Source organism: Notothenia coriiceps, unplaced genomic scaffold (assembly GCF_000735185.1).
Source record: "Notothenia coriiceps isolate Sejong01 unplaced genomic scaffold, NC01 NC01_scaffold00002914, whole genome shotgun sequence".
Lineage (NCBI taxonomy): Eukaryota > Metazoa > Chordata > Actinopteri > Perciformes > Nototheniidae > Notothenia > Notothenia coriiceps.
Genome location: NW_011335615.1, coordinates 4839 through 18487, shown reverse-complemented (window position 1 = coordinate 18487; position 13649 = coordinate 4839). Strand labels below are relative to the sequence as shown.

Sequence of the window (13649 nt, the reverse complement as noted above, 5' to 3'; positions counted from 1 at the left end):
TTTTGCCAAGAAGGTGAGGCTAATTGACAAGGCGAGATATAAATATACTGTTGGTACTTGTCAATGTCTCTAGGTATGTACATGTAGCCCTGTAAATATGATGTCCTTTTGTGTTATCTGTTGTTTTATGTTCATGTTGTAATGTTGGACATGTCTCCCTTGAAAAAGAGATTTATGATCTCAATGGGAACATCTGGTTAAATAACACTTTAAAAAAAAATATATCTAAAAAAAAACATTATTAAAAAAAAATCGCGGTAGATTTTGTCAGTCTCACGATGGTATTGAGACATTTATTTACCGCGATATTCGATATATCGTTACATCCCTAGATATTAACAATACTGTTTTCATGTGTTTCCATAGATTTCCATCCCCATGTCGGCAGAGTTTGATGAGCTGATGAAGGCCAGAGATAATCCCACCGAGGAGGAGCAAAGTAAGTCTCAATTAGGGCTGCACGATATTTGAAAAATCTGACATTGCGATTTCTTCCCCCTGCGATATGAAAAAAAAACCATCCTTTCTTGAACTTTAATGCTATATAATTGGTATTTTCCAACTATATTTAACCGGCTGAAGGATTTTAGTCACGGACGTCTGGATATTAAGTTATCAGAGCAACAAGCTGAGCTAGCTCGGTGAGCAGCGCCGAACTGGCCTAGAGAAACACATGAAACTACTTTATTCAGTGTTTTTACCTTTAATCACCGGGTCCGGTTGCTTTGGAGATTTGATTTTGATTGGTGGTTTGCTGTCACTCACTCAAGTACCCCTGACATAAGAGCCGCGCAAGTTTTTTCTTTTGTAGCAAGCAGCAGTGGTGTAGTGGGGATTTTTTTACTGGGGGGGGAAGCTATTTTAATTAGGTCATCCCAAACAATGCCACACAAGTGCGCACGCACGCAGTGCACTCACAAAACGGGCAGACAGGTCCACAGAAACTACCGGTATGCTTAGTCCTACTTTAGTTACTGTACTGCAAAAAGCAGACGGCGCTGCGCTCAACACACACACAGACTCAAAACCATGGACACACAACTTACATAAACAATGTATAGGCCTAAATTGCATAAGCTACAGTATTGCAACCAATCAGACAGCGCTGCTTCTCTCTATCTCCACTTTCAAAATCTATTTAAAACTCATAACAAACAAACTAAATTCCCAAAGCTGTCCTGAAATCAACTTATTAAATAAACAGAAATAAAGATATAGCCTACTTATGCAAGCAACATTGAATCTGGACTTGAAATCATTCTGATTAGGCCTAGCCTATATCACACACGCACGTACGCACACACACACCTTGCATTTTGAAGACTGAAAAATCCGAAATGAATGAATGAACTTTGCAGCCCTAGTCTCAATCCAGATCTAATATTTTTCTGCATTTTTATTTTAGGCTCCACCTCACAACAGGATTTAATCAAGGCTATCTTTTGCACAACTAAAACGGTACATGTCAAATTGGGATGGACTTGAAATCCAAAGCTTGTCATAGCTGCAGTAGAAACACATTATAGAATGGCATTTCATTAAAGGAAACAGTCGTTAAAGATCCAAAATAATATGAATAAAAACCTGCTCCAAGAGAATTAAACGGGTATTAAATAGAGCACCGTTTTCTGTAACACTCGGTTCCGATTGTATTCACCTTCCTCAGACCTGGTGGAGTTCTCTGATGAGGAAGGATACGGCCGTTACCTGGACCTCCACGACTGCTACCTGAAGTTCATCAACCTAAAGGGAGCCGAGGTGAGGATCTTCTTAACGTCCATATTACTCAGACTTACTCCAAACATAAGTCACATTTATTTTTAACCACAACCTTTACTCTTCCTCCACAGAAACTGGAGTACATCTCCTTCCTGTCTTCATTCGACCAGCTGTTTGACATCCCCAAAGACAGGAAGAATGCAGAGTACAAAAAGTAGGTCCACCTGATTTATTACCATCAGAACTCGGGTTGCACTAACTGAGCAAGTACCGCCATTTATTTCCCCAAAGTTAAGGCCGTCCATCATTTGACAGATTTCAACACTCAGAGCAATTTACAGCTTTTATGGTATTTTTTGGGCAATTTATGCCGTTTTAATTGTAGATAAATGTACAGAGTTGTTAGGGGGAGAAAGACGGGATGACATGTAGACATCGTCCAGAGGATAAGTTAATAAAAACCCATCATTCAGAGCAGGGATGCTCAGATCGATATCGGCCAATCGATCGGTGCTCTCTAAAAATGCCGATCACATGACGTAAAATGATGACGTAAAATACATGACCCTTTTCTCTGTGTGCGGCAAAACAAGCTCGCCAAAATGGCTTCACCAGTCTGGCAGGATTTTATGGTGTCCGATAAAGACAATAAAATAACGGTATGCAACGTGTGAAGCAGAAATCCTGCAGCTCCGCCCGCTGTGACGGACCGGTGAGCGGAGCAGAACACACACTAAGAGTTAGACCTAACACACTTAGCTATTTTATAATAATAATAATAATAATGATAATGGGTTTCATTTATAAAGCACTTCATATTTGACTTCAAATCCCGAAGTGCTACAAGCAGTGAGCATGAACAGTATAAAAACATTACACGATAAAATTAATAAAAAGCGATAAAAAACAAATAATACAAATAAAATAAAAGGGGGGTAATAAATAAATAAGAGGTCTAGGGAAAGGCTCTATTGAACAGATGGGTTTTGAGGCCTTTTTTAAAGGCCTCCACGGTCTGTGTTGCTCTCATGTTGTCGGGGAGAGCGTTCCACAGACTGGGGGCAGCCGAGCAGAAGGCCCGGTCTCCCATAGTACGGAGCTTGGCCCTGGGGGGTTTGAGGAGGTTGGAGTTGCTGAAGCGGGTGGTCCGCAAGGAGGTATGGGGGAGTTCCTTGAGGTAGGGAGGGGCAGTTCCATGGATACACTGGTGGGTGAGGACGGAGACCTTGAATTCGATCCTCTGGAACAAGCTAAACTAGTTATACATATATTTATTCTTCACTGAGACGGATACGGACAGGCTGTCAGGAGAGAGGGAAAGAAAGCGCTTCCGCTCATTTCTCCCGTGTTATTCTCCAAAGTTAATGTAAACTTGAATAATGTACTTCATTTGAATGTAATAATTATGTTGGTTGTTGTCTGTGGAAGCCCCAGTGAATGAGCCCATTAACTGAGTTTTAAACATCACTTTAAATGGAAGATCCCCATAGGCCCCGCCCACTCGATCGGATCGGTATCGGCCGATACTGATTCCGGCGATCGGCCCCAAAATTGGCGATCGGAGCATCCCTAATTCAGAGAATCTTTCCCACTTCTGATCATTTCCCTAAGAATAAAGTCTCCCAATTAAAAATATGTGGCTAAAGAAGTTATGTTGATTCAGTCTCAAGAGCACCGCCCGTTCAGCCCGTTACCTTTATTCTATATGCTGTTAAAAATGCGAAAATCAAAAGCTCATTCTGTATATTTATTATATAAAAATACATTTAAATGGATGAATGAGACTGTAAAGCTGATAAATATGCCATACAAGGAACTCATACTGAACTTCTTTCCTTCTATGAATCATTTGCAGGTACCTGGAGATGCTGCTGGAGTATCTGCAGGATTACACAGAACGGGTCAAACCTCTGCTGGATCAGAACGAGCTCTACGGGAAGGTGCTGGGGGAGTTCGAGAAGAAGTGGGAGAACGGGACGTTTCCAGGCTGGCCCGTGAGTTCTCATTTCATTACAGAGAGATACCTGAAGATATTTAGAGTGACCTCTTGAGTCGATGCCAAATGAAGTACTCACAAATCAGCCGCAGAACATATTCCCCAACTGATACACACATGCTCCTGTAAAAACTTCCAATATAATACATTTATTAGGGATAAACTCTCTCTCTCTCTCTCTCTCTCTCTCTCTCTCTCTCGACAGCCTGTAAGTATCTCATGCAGCTCACTGATCCAGTAATGAGTGACCCGACAGTGAAGAATAAATATATGTATAACTAGTTCATCTTGTTCCAGAGGTAGATAAAATAGCTACGTGTGTTTGCTCCGCTCACCGGTCCGTCACAGCGGGTGGAGCCGCAGGATTTCTGCTTCACCGAACGATCGGAGCATCCCTAACATTTATGAAGCCGTTTTTAAGAAACCACGGTGTACATGTCCTGTTTTAAAGATTAAGGGTTGAGTACAGGCCTTCATATGAGAACATTTGACCCAGGAGGATGATCTAAATTGAAAATCTGTGAAGTGTGTTTCTTGCCTCATTGGACCATAATAGCAAATGAAAGTACAATATAAATAAATAACGATTGTTCTGCTATGAGATATGGTGACTCATCTAATCTGACCTGTTTGTCTGTTTTTATTTCCAGAAAGAGACAAGTAGTGCTCTGACTCACTCCGGAGCTCATCTGGACCTCTCTGCCTTTTCTTCCTGGGAGGTAAAAATATAAAACACTCATATTTTAAAGAGTTACTGTTTACAGAGGCTAGCTTATTTATGTATATGATGTTCATGGTGAATTCTCATACACTATTACAGTGAATGTACATATGTGCATAGTATGTTAAACACTCTTGTTTACACAGTATGATAACAGTCAATTTGTATTTGACATACAACCCTAGCTTCCACTGATGTGCTTTTTCTGGTTGTTTTCTTCCACAGGAGTTGGCCTCTTTGGGTCTGGACAGATTGAAGTCTGCGCTCATGGCGTTGGGGCTGAAGTGTGGAGGGTGAGAAAGACATTTGCATGCTGAAAAAAAAATTACGTTTAACTTATCTAGCTCTTCTGGCTGTGGTACACCTGGAAAACAAACTGCAAATTGGTTTTCTATACAAACTGGTGTGTGTGTGTGTGTGTGTGTGTGTGTGTGTGTGTGTGTGTGTGTGTGTGTGTGTGTGTGTGTGTGTGTTAGGACTCTGGAGGAGCGAGCTCAGAGGCTGTTCAGCACCAAAGGTAAATCTCTGGAATCACTGGACCCGTCACTGTTCGCCAAAAACCCCAAAGCTAAAGGCCCTAAGAAGTAAGTTGGTGTAAAGCTATACATCTCATACAGACAGTTTCCTATCATACTGTTTATTATATCATTAATGATCATTTCCATCCTCCACTCCTGCAGAGACACAGAGAGGAACAAAGAGATCGGCTTCCTGGAGGCTCAGGTCTATGATTACATCGAGATCCTCGGGGTGAGTAAAATATACATTTGTATTTATTTAAGTTATTAGTATGTAGTGCAGAGTTCCCGTCAAAATGTCCGTTAAAGTTTCAATCTTCCGGACAAAATGAGAAGTGCCGGTCAAAGGTCTTCTTTGTTATTTATTGAGCTGTAAAACAAATTGATATGATTCGATATTAAACAAACTAATTATAGCAGATTAACTACATTTTTCAAAAGTGTACAGTAACTTATAATAAACGGAGCGCTCTCTCCCTCTCCTGACAGCCCGTCAGTATCATGCAGCTCGCGGATCAGTAATGAGTGACCCGACAGTAAAACTAAACATATCTATAACTAGTTACGGTAGTTTGAGAGGTAATTAAAATGGCTACGTGTGATATTCTAACCTGAAGTGTGTTTTGTTCCACTCACCGCTGCATGTGATCATGCAGAGCTGCGTGTCGACTCGTCAGCAGCAGCTGATCTCTCTCTCCCGTCAGATTAGACTTCACTCGCGTTTATGTCCANCTAATTCCAACAACATAGTTTGATTAGCCTCACGATTTAGCCTATATCTCTTGATCAATTCAAAGTCTTCCATTGTCTCCAAAACATTTAGTCTCGCAGCCATTTTCAGATTCTTTGTGAATAGGTCTTACTGAGTTAGGAGTCCTCTCAGGACTTTAAGTCTCTCCTAACTTAGGTGCTACTTTAGGTCCTAAAATACTTTGTGAATTGCTCTTAGTGAATACAATTAGGAGTCCTAAATGTAAGACTGACACGCCCATTATGTTTAGGAGTTTCTCCTAAATTCGCCAGTAGGAGCTACTTTTAGCCCTAAAATCCTTTGTGAATACGGCCCCAGGTGTATATCAGTATGTAGTGTCTCTCCTTTAAAAAGAGTCCTCTCCTGCTGATGTTCAGCTGTATATCAGTATGTAATGTCTCTACTTCATGTCTCCATGCTTTAATGTTCAAAAAGCTCTTTATTTGTATCATACTGCCTGTGCTGCAGCACCTCTTTTCACCCTCTGTCTGAAACCAGAGCCCAGTCTGCTCTGATTGGTTAGCTGGCCGGCTCAGAGGAACATTAACAAACAGAGATGAAGACAAAGCTCACTGTGACAAAAGTTTATTATAGTGATCGATGGTCCCCACATTAGAAAGTTGTCAAAGGGGGCGGAGACTGTAAAACAACATTTCTACTTACAAATAAAAAGAAACATGGCTGATAAAAAATATAGCAAATCTTAGGACGATCGTTGGATGTTTTTTTCTTTATTGTGCGTCTACAGCAAACCCTGCCTCTTCAGATCCTCGTACGTCTTCTTGTTCACCACGTTACCGCTGGAGTCCTCGTACTCCTCCTGAAACACAGGCAGGGACGCCAGGGTTACAAATACAACTAGGGCTTCAATTAACGATACAATCTGGATCTTATTTTTCTATAAATGTGCTGGTATTTATAAGTCGATCCTTACTTTGATATCTACATTTATTTTTGTATGTGATAGAGAATATATGGTTGTGTCTGGTAGATGAATGTGTTACTTAGTGTGGAAATGAGCTAAGAGCTACATCTGGCGATCCCGTTTGATTTGTGCCACGAATTATACATATGCTGTTTGTCAATTTAAAAGATAATTTTGCAAGTCAAAAAAATAAAACTGTGAAGGAACAGTTTTTTTTGTGTGAAACCGCTCAATGAACTACATCTTCCGTCTCGCACCACACACCAAGACGGCCGTCACGTTGGCACATTTCACTTCTTTCTTTCAGAATGAGGCGAAAAGTATTTAAAGACGTGAAAATCACTACAAGTCTGGGCGTGTTGAGAGCTGTACATACACACAAGGGGAGTTAGTCGGTTCTGTAAGAGCCAGCATGCGGGACCGGGATACTGAGATTTGTAGTCTTTGTAGTTGCATATTTTTCATAGTCTTATATTTCAACAGTTTTATGACAAACTGACTTTTTTGACATGGAAATTATTTATGTGTAATTCCTGGCACAATTCAAACGGGATCGAAAGATATTCTTTCTCTCTCCATTGACTTCAATACATAATTTTTCCGAAATAAGGTCCCATGGGGCGGAAGTAGATGGGCGGGACTTCGCCTCTATGCTGTTGGGTCCTCCCAGACCCGAACACCAAATTATACACTTTTTTTTTTAGAGACCTTCAGACTTGGCTAAAATGGTCAAAATCTGTTTTGTAGTGTTTACATATCTGTTGTGGAGGATATCATGAAGCCTTATTCCGATTTAAAAAAACTAGAGCGTAGTTATTATATAATTTTAACTTGAAACGGGTCACGGGAGACCCGAACACAACATAAGGGTTAAAAGGACGTAAAACTAAGAAACAAAGCAGGAAATATCCATATTAAGGAAGCTAAAGACAGCATTTTCTCAAATGTTGACGATACATAAAAAATGTTTTGAAAACACCATTATAACTATTGTGAGGATATTGTGAGATTGACCACTGATGCTTTCACACTATCAGGTTAATAATCCTCAGTAATGTCTGGTTCTTTACTGTAACGCTGCCTTTAAAACCAGGAACAACAACAGAAGATCTCTACTCTCTTATTACGATACAGATGTAATATTGATTTATTTCCAAGTGCTAAATAAGTAACCAGAATATTTGCCGATCATTTTCCTCACCTCTGTGTCCGGCTGCCACCTCTCCAACGCCTTCTGGGACTTCAGCTTTGCCCACACTGAGAAACAAACAATTCATCAAAAAATTACTTTTCAAATCCTTTAAAAAAAATCCAACTAACTAACGGGACTAAATCTCTTACGGGACACGGCGTCCTCGATCTGTGTGACGTTGGCGAAGTGAGCCGTATTGGGGATCCCCAGGCAGCGCATCCCGTGAGCATGCCTCCATTCCTACAAAACAAAAAGTATTTAGTTATTTGACTTTTTCTAACAATGACAGTGTAGATTTTCATGCTCTCTGTAAAATCCACGTACAGCAAAGTGCCTCTGGAAGGCTTTGGGCCCTCTGTAGGTGTAGTTCCCGCAGATCTCACAGTTGTAGTTGATGTTCAGACCGTGGAGTTTATACAGCCAGTACGGGATCGGCTGCATGGAGAAAGACGCATGAGACACAAGTTAAAGAAACAAGCAGCACGTCGAAGTAGAGCATTTCAAATACACAAATGGCATCTTGTGTTTTCATGTGCAATGTTTGTATGAAATGTATTTATTGTTAAAATGCAACGTTGAGTATTTAGTGAAGCACTTTTTCAAACCAATTTTTTTTTATTAAATGGGTTTTCCTCAGGTATCTCTATTGGAAGACATTGCAGCTTATTTGCAATGTGCCCGATTGAGTAACAATTCAGTATTTTCTATGCATTTTATTGACAACCATCTTGCTTCTGGTCTTATGAAGTTAATCTTCACCCAATAACATGCCGTCTTTCCTTTCATCTTTATTATAGTCAACCACCACCGGGAATTGTGAAAAACTAAATAAACATTGATTAGGACGAGACGATTAGTCGTTGTTGCATGGTGTGTGTGCGTGTGTATTAGGTGCAGGTGTGTGTGTGTGTGTGTGTGTGTGTGTGTGTATTAGGTGTGTGTATTAGGTGTGTGTGCGTGTGTATTAGGTGTGTGTATTAGGTGTGTGTGTGTGTATTAGGTGTGTGTATTAGGTGTGTGTGTGTGTATTAGGTGTGTGTGTGTGTGTATTAGGTGTGTGTATTAGATGTGTGTGTGTGTATTAGGTGTGTGTGTGTGTGTATTAGGTGTGTGTGTGTGTGTGTGTGTATTAGGTGTGTGTATTAGGTGTCTGTATTAGGTGTGTGTGTGTGTGTATTAGGTTTTTGTGTGTGTGTGTGTGTGTATTAGGTGTGTGTGTATTAGGTGTGTGTGTGTGTGTGTGTGTATTAGGTGTGTGTGTGTATTAGGTGTGTGTGTGTGTGTGTGTGTGTATTATGTGTGTGTGTGTATTAGGTGTGTGTGTGTGTGTGTGTGTGTTGTTGTGTGTGTGTGTGTGTGTGTGTGTGTGTGTGTGTTTTGTGTGTGTGTGTGTGTGGTGTGTGTGTGTGTGTGTGTGTGTGTGTGTGTGTGTGTGTGTGTGTGTGTATGTGTATGTGTGTGTGTATGTGTGTATGTGTGTGTGTGTGTGTGTGTGTGTGTGTGTGTGCCCTCACCTTGCCGTCCCAGCCCAGCGGCAGGTTCTTGGGGTTGTAGATGATCTCGTTGTCTTCGTCCTCGCTCTCGCTGTCGCTGAGCTGCTCCTCCTCTTCCTCCTCGCGCTCCTCTCCGGTGCGAGCCTGCTTCCTCTGGACGTTCTCGTGAGTCAGCTGCCTCTGCTCCTGTGACCGGAAACAATCATACAAACGGTCAGGGTTTATTCTAGAAGAAACACACAAGACACCTCTGATGAAATGTTGGATCTGGCCCCTTTATTCAGCTGTATTAACCCTTTAATCCACATTAACCAATCAGAGCAGCCTGGGCTCTGGTTTTTAGACAGAGGGTGAAAAGAGGGGCTGCAGCACAGGCAGTATGAGAAAAATAAAGAGGTTTTTGAACATTAAAGCATGGAGACATGTCCCAGTAGAGACACTACATCAGAGTTCCCGTTAGCCGTAAATTACCGGACTATGACCGGTAAAGCATGCTGAAGACCGGCAAATCTAAATCTCTCCGGTCAAAATAATCCTTAGCGCAATACCGCATCAGTTGCACCACTTNCTGGAGAGAGGGTCCCCTTCTGCTCAGGGGCCGTATTCACAAAGCATTTTATCTTACCGCTAGGAGTGCTCCTAACTCGCGCTAAAACATTTTAAGTAGGAGTTTTTTCTTAAAAGTTATTCACAAAGCCGCTGAGACCTACTCATACTAAGGATAAATCACTAAGAGTGAACTAAGAGTGACGCGCCGTTACTATGGATTACGTCGATTCTCGTGCTTGAGTTTAGAAGCGGTCAGTACGGTGATTGGTTGTTCAGAGCAGGCGGTCTCGGTGAAACTCATCCGCAACATCCCACAAACGAGCCCACTAAATCACCGAAACCTACTTAAAATGTTTTAGCGCGAGTTAGGAGCACTCCTAGCGGTAAGATAAAATGCTTTGTGAATACGGCCCCTGAGCAGAAGGGGACCCTCTCTCCAGCTCTCTTTTCTCGTTGGACCTTATTTCTTTTTTGTTTTAGGTGGCTTATGTTTTAATCTTTGCAATTTTGAACGGGTTTATCTCCCATTCTTCATCATGGCTCATGAGTCAGGGATCAGTTTGTCATACGCGTTAACTTGCTAGTTTTAGTAACACAATACTAGCAAGTACAGCTTTTTGATTACCGATTTATCATTAATTGACTTTACCAAAATTAGTAAGATAATTTAAAGGGGACCTATCATGCAGAATGCACTTTTTGATGTCTTTTATACATAAATATGTGTCCCCGGTGTGTCGGGGAACTCACTTAGCGTCAGAAAATAAAACCCTCTCTCTTTTCCCCCGTACCCAAATCTCTAAAAACGGGGGTACAACGGAGCTGATACAGATTTGCGTCCGATATGACGTAATATCGGAAATGTAGTCTGGCTTTACACCCACGGCCCTATCAGAAACGTTGCTATCAGAAACAATGCCCGACTCTTTTGGACGTAATATGGTCGGTGCATGTTTACATTAGCATCACTAACACTCAGAGCTAACCTGTGCTGGAGAGCATGTGTGTGAAGAAGCAGGAAATAAAAAGGAACTCAACTTGTGGTATAACCGGCAAGAGAGAAAGCCTTTGAGCTCCATACTGTTTCAGAAATAATCCTTGATAATCCATGATATGGAGTTTCATCACCGCAGTATTTAGTTTAGACAGTAGCTGCCGGGTCCCACATGAGCTCATACCCTACTTTTTAAATTGTTATCAATTTTTTTTTTTTTTAGTAGCTCTATACCCAAAATCAGCACTTTTGAAACAGGAAGTGAAATAGAGGGATATGAGGCATGGCTAAAATGGGTGATCTGTTTGGTATTTTGAGCAAAACACTTCATAGACATGTTTTTTTGTATATTTTTATTAATGCTGTCAAAATTATCGCGTTAACGGCGGTAATTAATTTTTTTAATTAATTGCGTTACAATATTTAACGCATTTAACGCATGTGCAGAATGGCCCGCCCCATACATCCCACCAGTGGCAGCGCCATGGTATGGCTGGGGTAGGCTGCACACCCATACCAATAAATGGCTTAGCCCGACCATGAAAAATGATGTTAAAGTAAGCTAAATTAAGTCCGCCAACTCGCGCCGAGAATTGCACAGACAGCAGTTAGTAAGATTGATTTCAGTAGCCACTTCGAAATACCGGAGACAAGAAACTGTTTTGAAAACTTTTGTCACGTAGTGATCGTCTTCTCAATAGAACATCTTTGATAATGTCTTCTGGCCAATCAGAATCAAGATAACGGCGTGGTGTTGTTGCAGAAGTCCCGACGGAGAATACTTTTGCTGTAGTACAGGGGTGCACATAACTGGTACGCAGGTTATGTGCGTAATCTGAAATGCGTACCGTCACTTGTGTCACAAAGCGCATTTGCGTACCCATGGTACTTGTGAAGCTTTTCCAGAAGGCGGTTAGATCACCGGACGACAGAGTCGGTCTCCGTGTGCACAGACAGGGCTGCTGTTAACGTCGGTCTGTACAACGGAATTGTGCCAAAACTACGCCAACCGGCTGCGGAGGGAGACTCCCTCCCGGCCCCTTCACTGGAGAACTTTGCTAAAACAGCTGATCACAACGCCCCCCCCGTGTTGATAGAAATCAACAAGACCCCCCGGTTCGTTGATTGATAGGTGTGTGGGCTGTCTTTCATTTTGACACACAGAACAATGTTATAATAAACATACATACATACTGTATGTTAAATGGATATATCCGCCTTCTTTCATTTATCTTTCTATTCCCACAACAATATACATAAATAAATGGCATATTTTGGACATAGTTCGAATGGTGATTAATCTGATTAAAAATGTTAATCGTTTGACAGCCCTACAATACACATAAAGAAATGGCATATTTTGGACATAGTTCGAATGGTGATTAATCATGATTAATTAATTTTTAAACTGTGATTAATCTGATTAAAATGTTTAATCGTTTGACCGCCTTAATCTTTATATGTCTGAGACCTATGCTTTTGCCTAAAAATAGCATGATAGGTGACCTTTAAGTTTACGTTTTTTCTTACTAGCTTTCCTGTGTATTCGTACAAAATAGTAAAAGAACAAAATCCAATAAAAGTAAGTGAGTCTTTTTTGTCCAAGAACCTTAAAGGCTGTTCTCTTCGCCCTCCTTTAGTCACTGTTAGCATATTTTCAACATTTTAAATATCATTATTAAAATATAAAAGCAGTCTTCAGTTTATGTGACAGCCTGCAGAGGGTGCTGCTTTACCTTGATGTCGTGGTGGAAATCTTAGAGACTGATCATTCGGTCAACACACAAACATATCAGCTTTTATATTTGATTTAAACTTTCTAATTTGTATTTTGACAGTATTAAAATAACTTATCCTCCCTAAGATGTTACATCAAGAATCATAAAACACGTCTGATTTATGAAAAACATGATATTGTGATTTAAAAATATATATTCCTGAATTGTAATGTTTGTAATTGTGTAAGCATGTAAACTCTATGTGTTTTCAAGTTGGTGAAGATGTCTCTTAATTTGCACCTACATAACATCTTAAATGTGTAAAAAAAAAATGCGAGAAATGAGAGTTCTAAACAGTTTTAAAATTCCACATTGCATATTAGCATCGATTAGCTGCTCTAAGGCTTTCATTTCTATTTTATTTTCTTTCGTTTTTTTACATTCAAAGCTCCTTTTTTCGATTTTCTAATGAAGACTTAGCTCCTAAAATTATACTTACTTATACCTCATATTTCTTGACAAAGATTTTGGAAAAAATACAGGTTTTGTTGGTTGTATAAAGGCCATGTGTTGTCCTTTTCGGTTGCTGTTATTATGCCTCACTAACACAGGTGCACGCCTCCCTTTGTGAGCAACAGTGGGAAAGCAAAAAGCCACTCAGTTAGTGGCTGCGCTGACAGCAGCCTGGTTCTGACATGTCACTTTGTGGGCTCTATGCCAACAGGAGCATTACAGCGTGGCACCAGAGAGTCCTGAGGGATCAGCTGCTCCACTGACTCCTCTTTCACACGATGTGCTCCACTTACTCAGGCTCCACTGCTGAATCAAACAGCAGCACGCCAACAACCATTGTCGTACACCTAAAGTCAGGTCTGCCCACTGAGAGCTGCTGCAGAGGCTTGGGAATATAATGAGATATAGTCTGACTAGGAGTGCTCTAAATGACTAAATGTCAGCGGGATGTACCATCGAGCGCATTCCGGGGGTTTACACTTTTGAACCTTTCCTTCTGTTTTCGTTAGGTTCATTTAATTACTTTTCCATACAATATAGAACTTAGTCCTTTTTTATTG

The 13649-nt window shown here is 40.8% G+C and overlaps 2 protein-coding genes across 2 annotated transcripts; one reads left to right on the top strand and one right to left on the bottom strand.

Annotated features, from left to right (window-relative positions):
• Nucleotides 1-330: 330 nt before the first annotated feature.
• LOC104941000 (splicing factor 3A subunit 3) lies at nucleotides 331-5240 on the top strand. The gene is made up of 8 exons (XM_010766032.1): nucleotides 331-439; nucleotides 1667-1758; nucleotides 1851-1933; nucleotides 3575-3713; nucleotides 4366-4434; nucleotides 4662-4729; nucleotides 4913-5020; nucleotides 5117-5240. The coding sequence occupies exons 1-8, from the start codon at nucleotides 379-381 to the stop codon at nucleotides 5223-5225; spliced, it is 729 nt and encodes a 242-aa protein (XP_010764334.1). The 5' UTR covers nucleotides 331-378; the 3' UTR covers nucleotides 5226-5240.
• A 1033-nt stretch (nucleotides 5241-6273) lies between these two features.
• On the bottom strand, nucleotides 6274-13426 carry LOC104941003 (splicing factor 3A subunit 3-like). The gene is made up of 6 exons (XM_010766034.1): nucleotides 13383-13426; nucleotides 9337-9541; nucleotides 8147-8257; nucleotides 7972-8062; nucleotides 7832-7887; nucleotides 6274-6525 (listed from the first exon to the last, which is right to left on the bottom strand). Exons 1-6 carry the CDS (start codon nucleotides 13424-13426, stop codon nucleotides 6448-6450), a joined length of 585 nt encoding a protein of 194 aa, XP_010764336.1. The 3' UTR covers nucleotides 6274-6447.
• Nucleotides 13427-13649: the final 223 nt, after the last annotated feature.

Bases quoted from the DNA above. Each gene is read 5' to 3' on its own strand.
- LOC104941000 (XM_010766032.1), top strand. From the start codon at position 379: ATGTCGGCAGAGTTTGATGAGCTGATGAAGGCCAGAGATAATCCCACC. The intron at 4,435-4,661 runs GTAAAAATATAA...TTTCTTCCACAG, and splicing joins CTGCCTTTTCTTCCTGGGAG to GAGTTGGCCTCTTTGGGTCT. The intron at 4,730-4,912 runs GTGAGAAAGACA...TGTGTGTGTTAG, and splicing joins TTGGGGCTGAAGTGTGGAGG to GACTCTGGAGGAGCGAGCTC.
- LOC104941003 (XM_010766034.1), bottom strand. From the start codon at position 13,426: ATGGTTGTTGGCGTGCTGCTGTTTGATTCAGCAGTGGAGCCTGA. The intron at 8,063-8,146 runs GTACGTGGATTT...TTTGTTTTGTAG, and splicing joins CCTTCCAGAGGCACTTTGCT to GAATGGAGGCATGCTCACGG. The intron at 7,888-7,971 runs GTAAGAGATTTA...TTTGTTTCTCAG, and splicing joins GATCGAGGACGCCGTGTCCC to TGTGGGCAAAGCTGAAGTCC.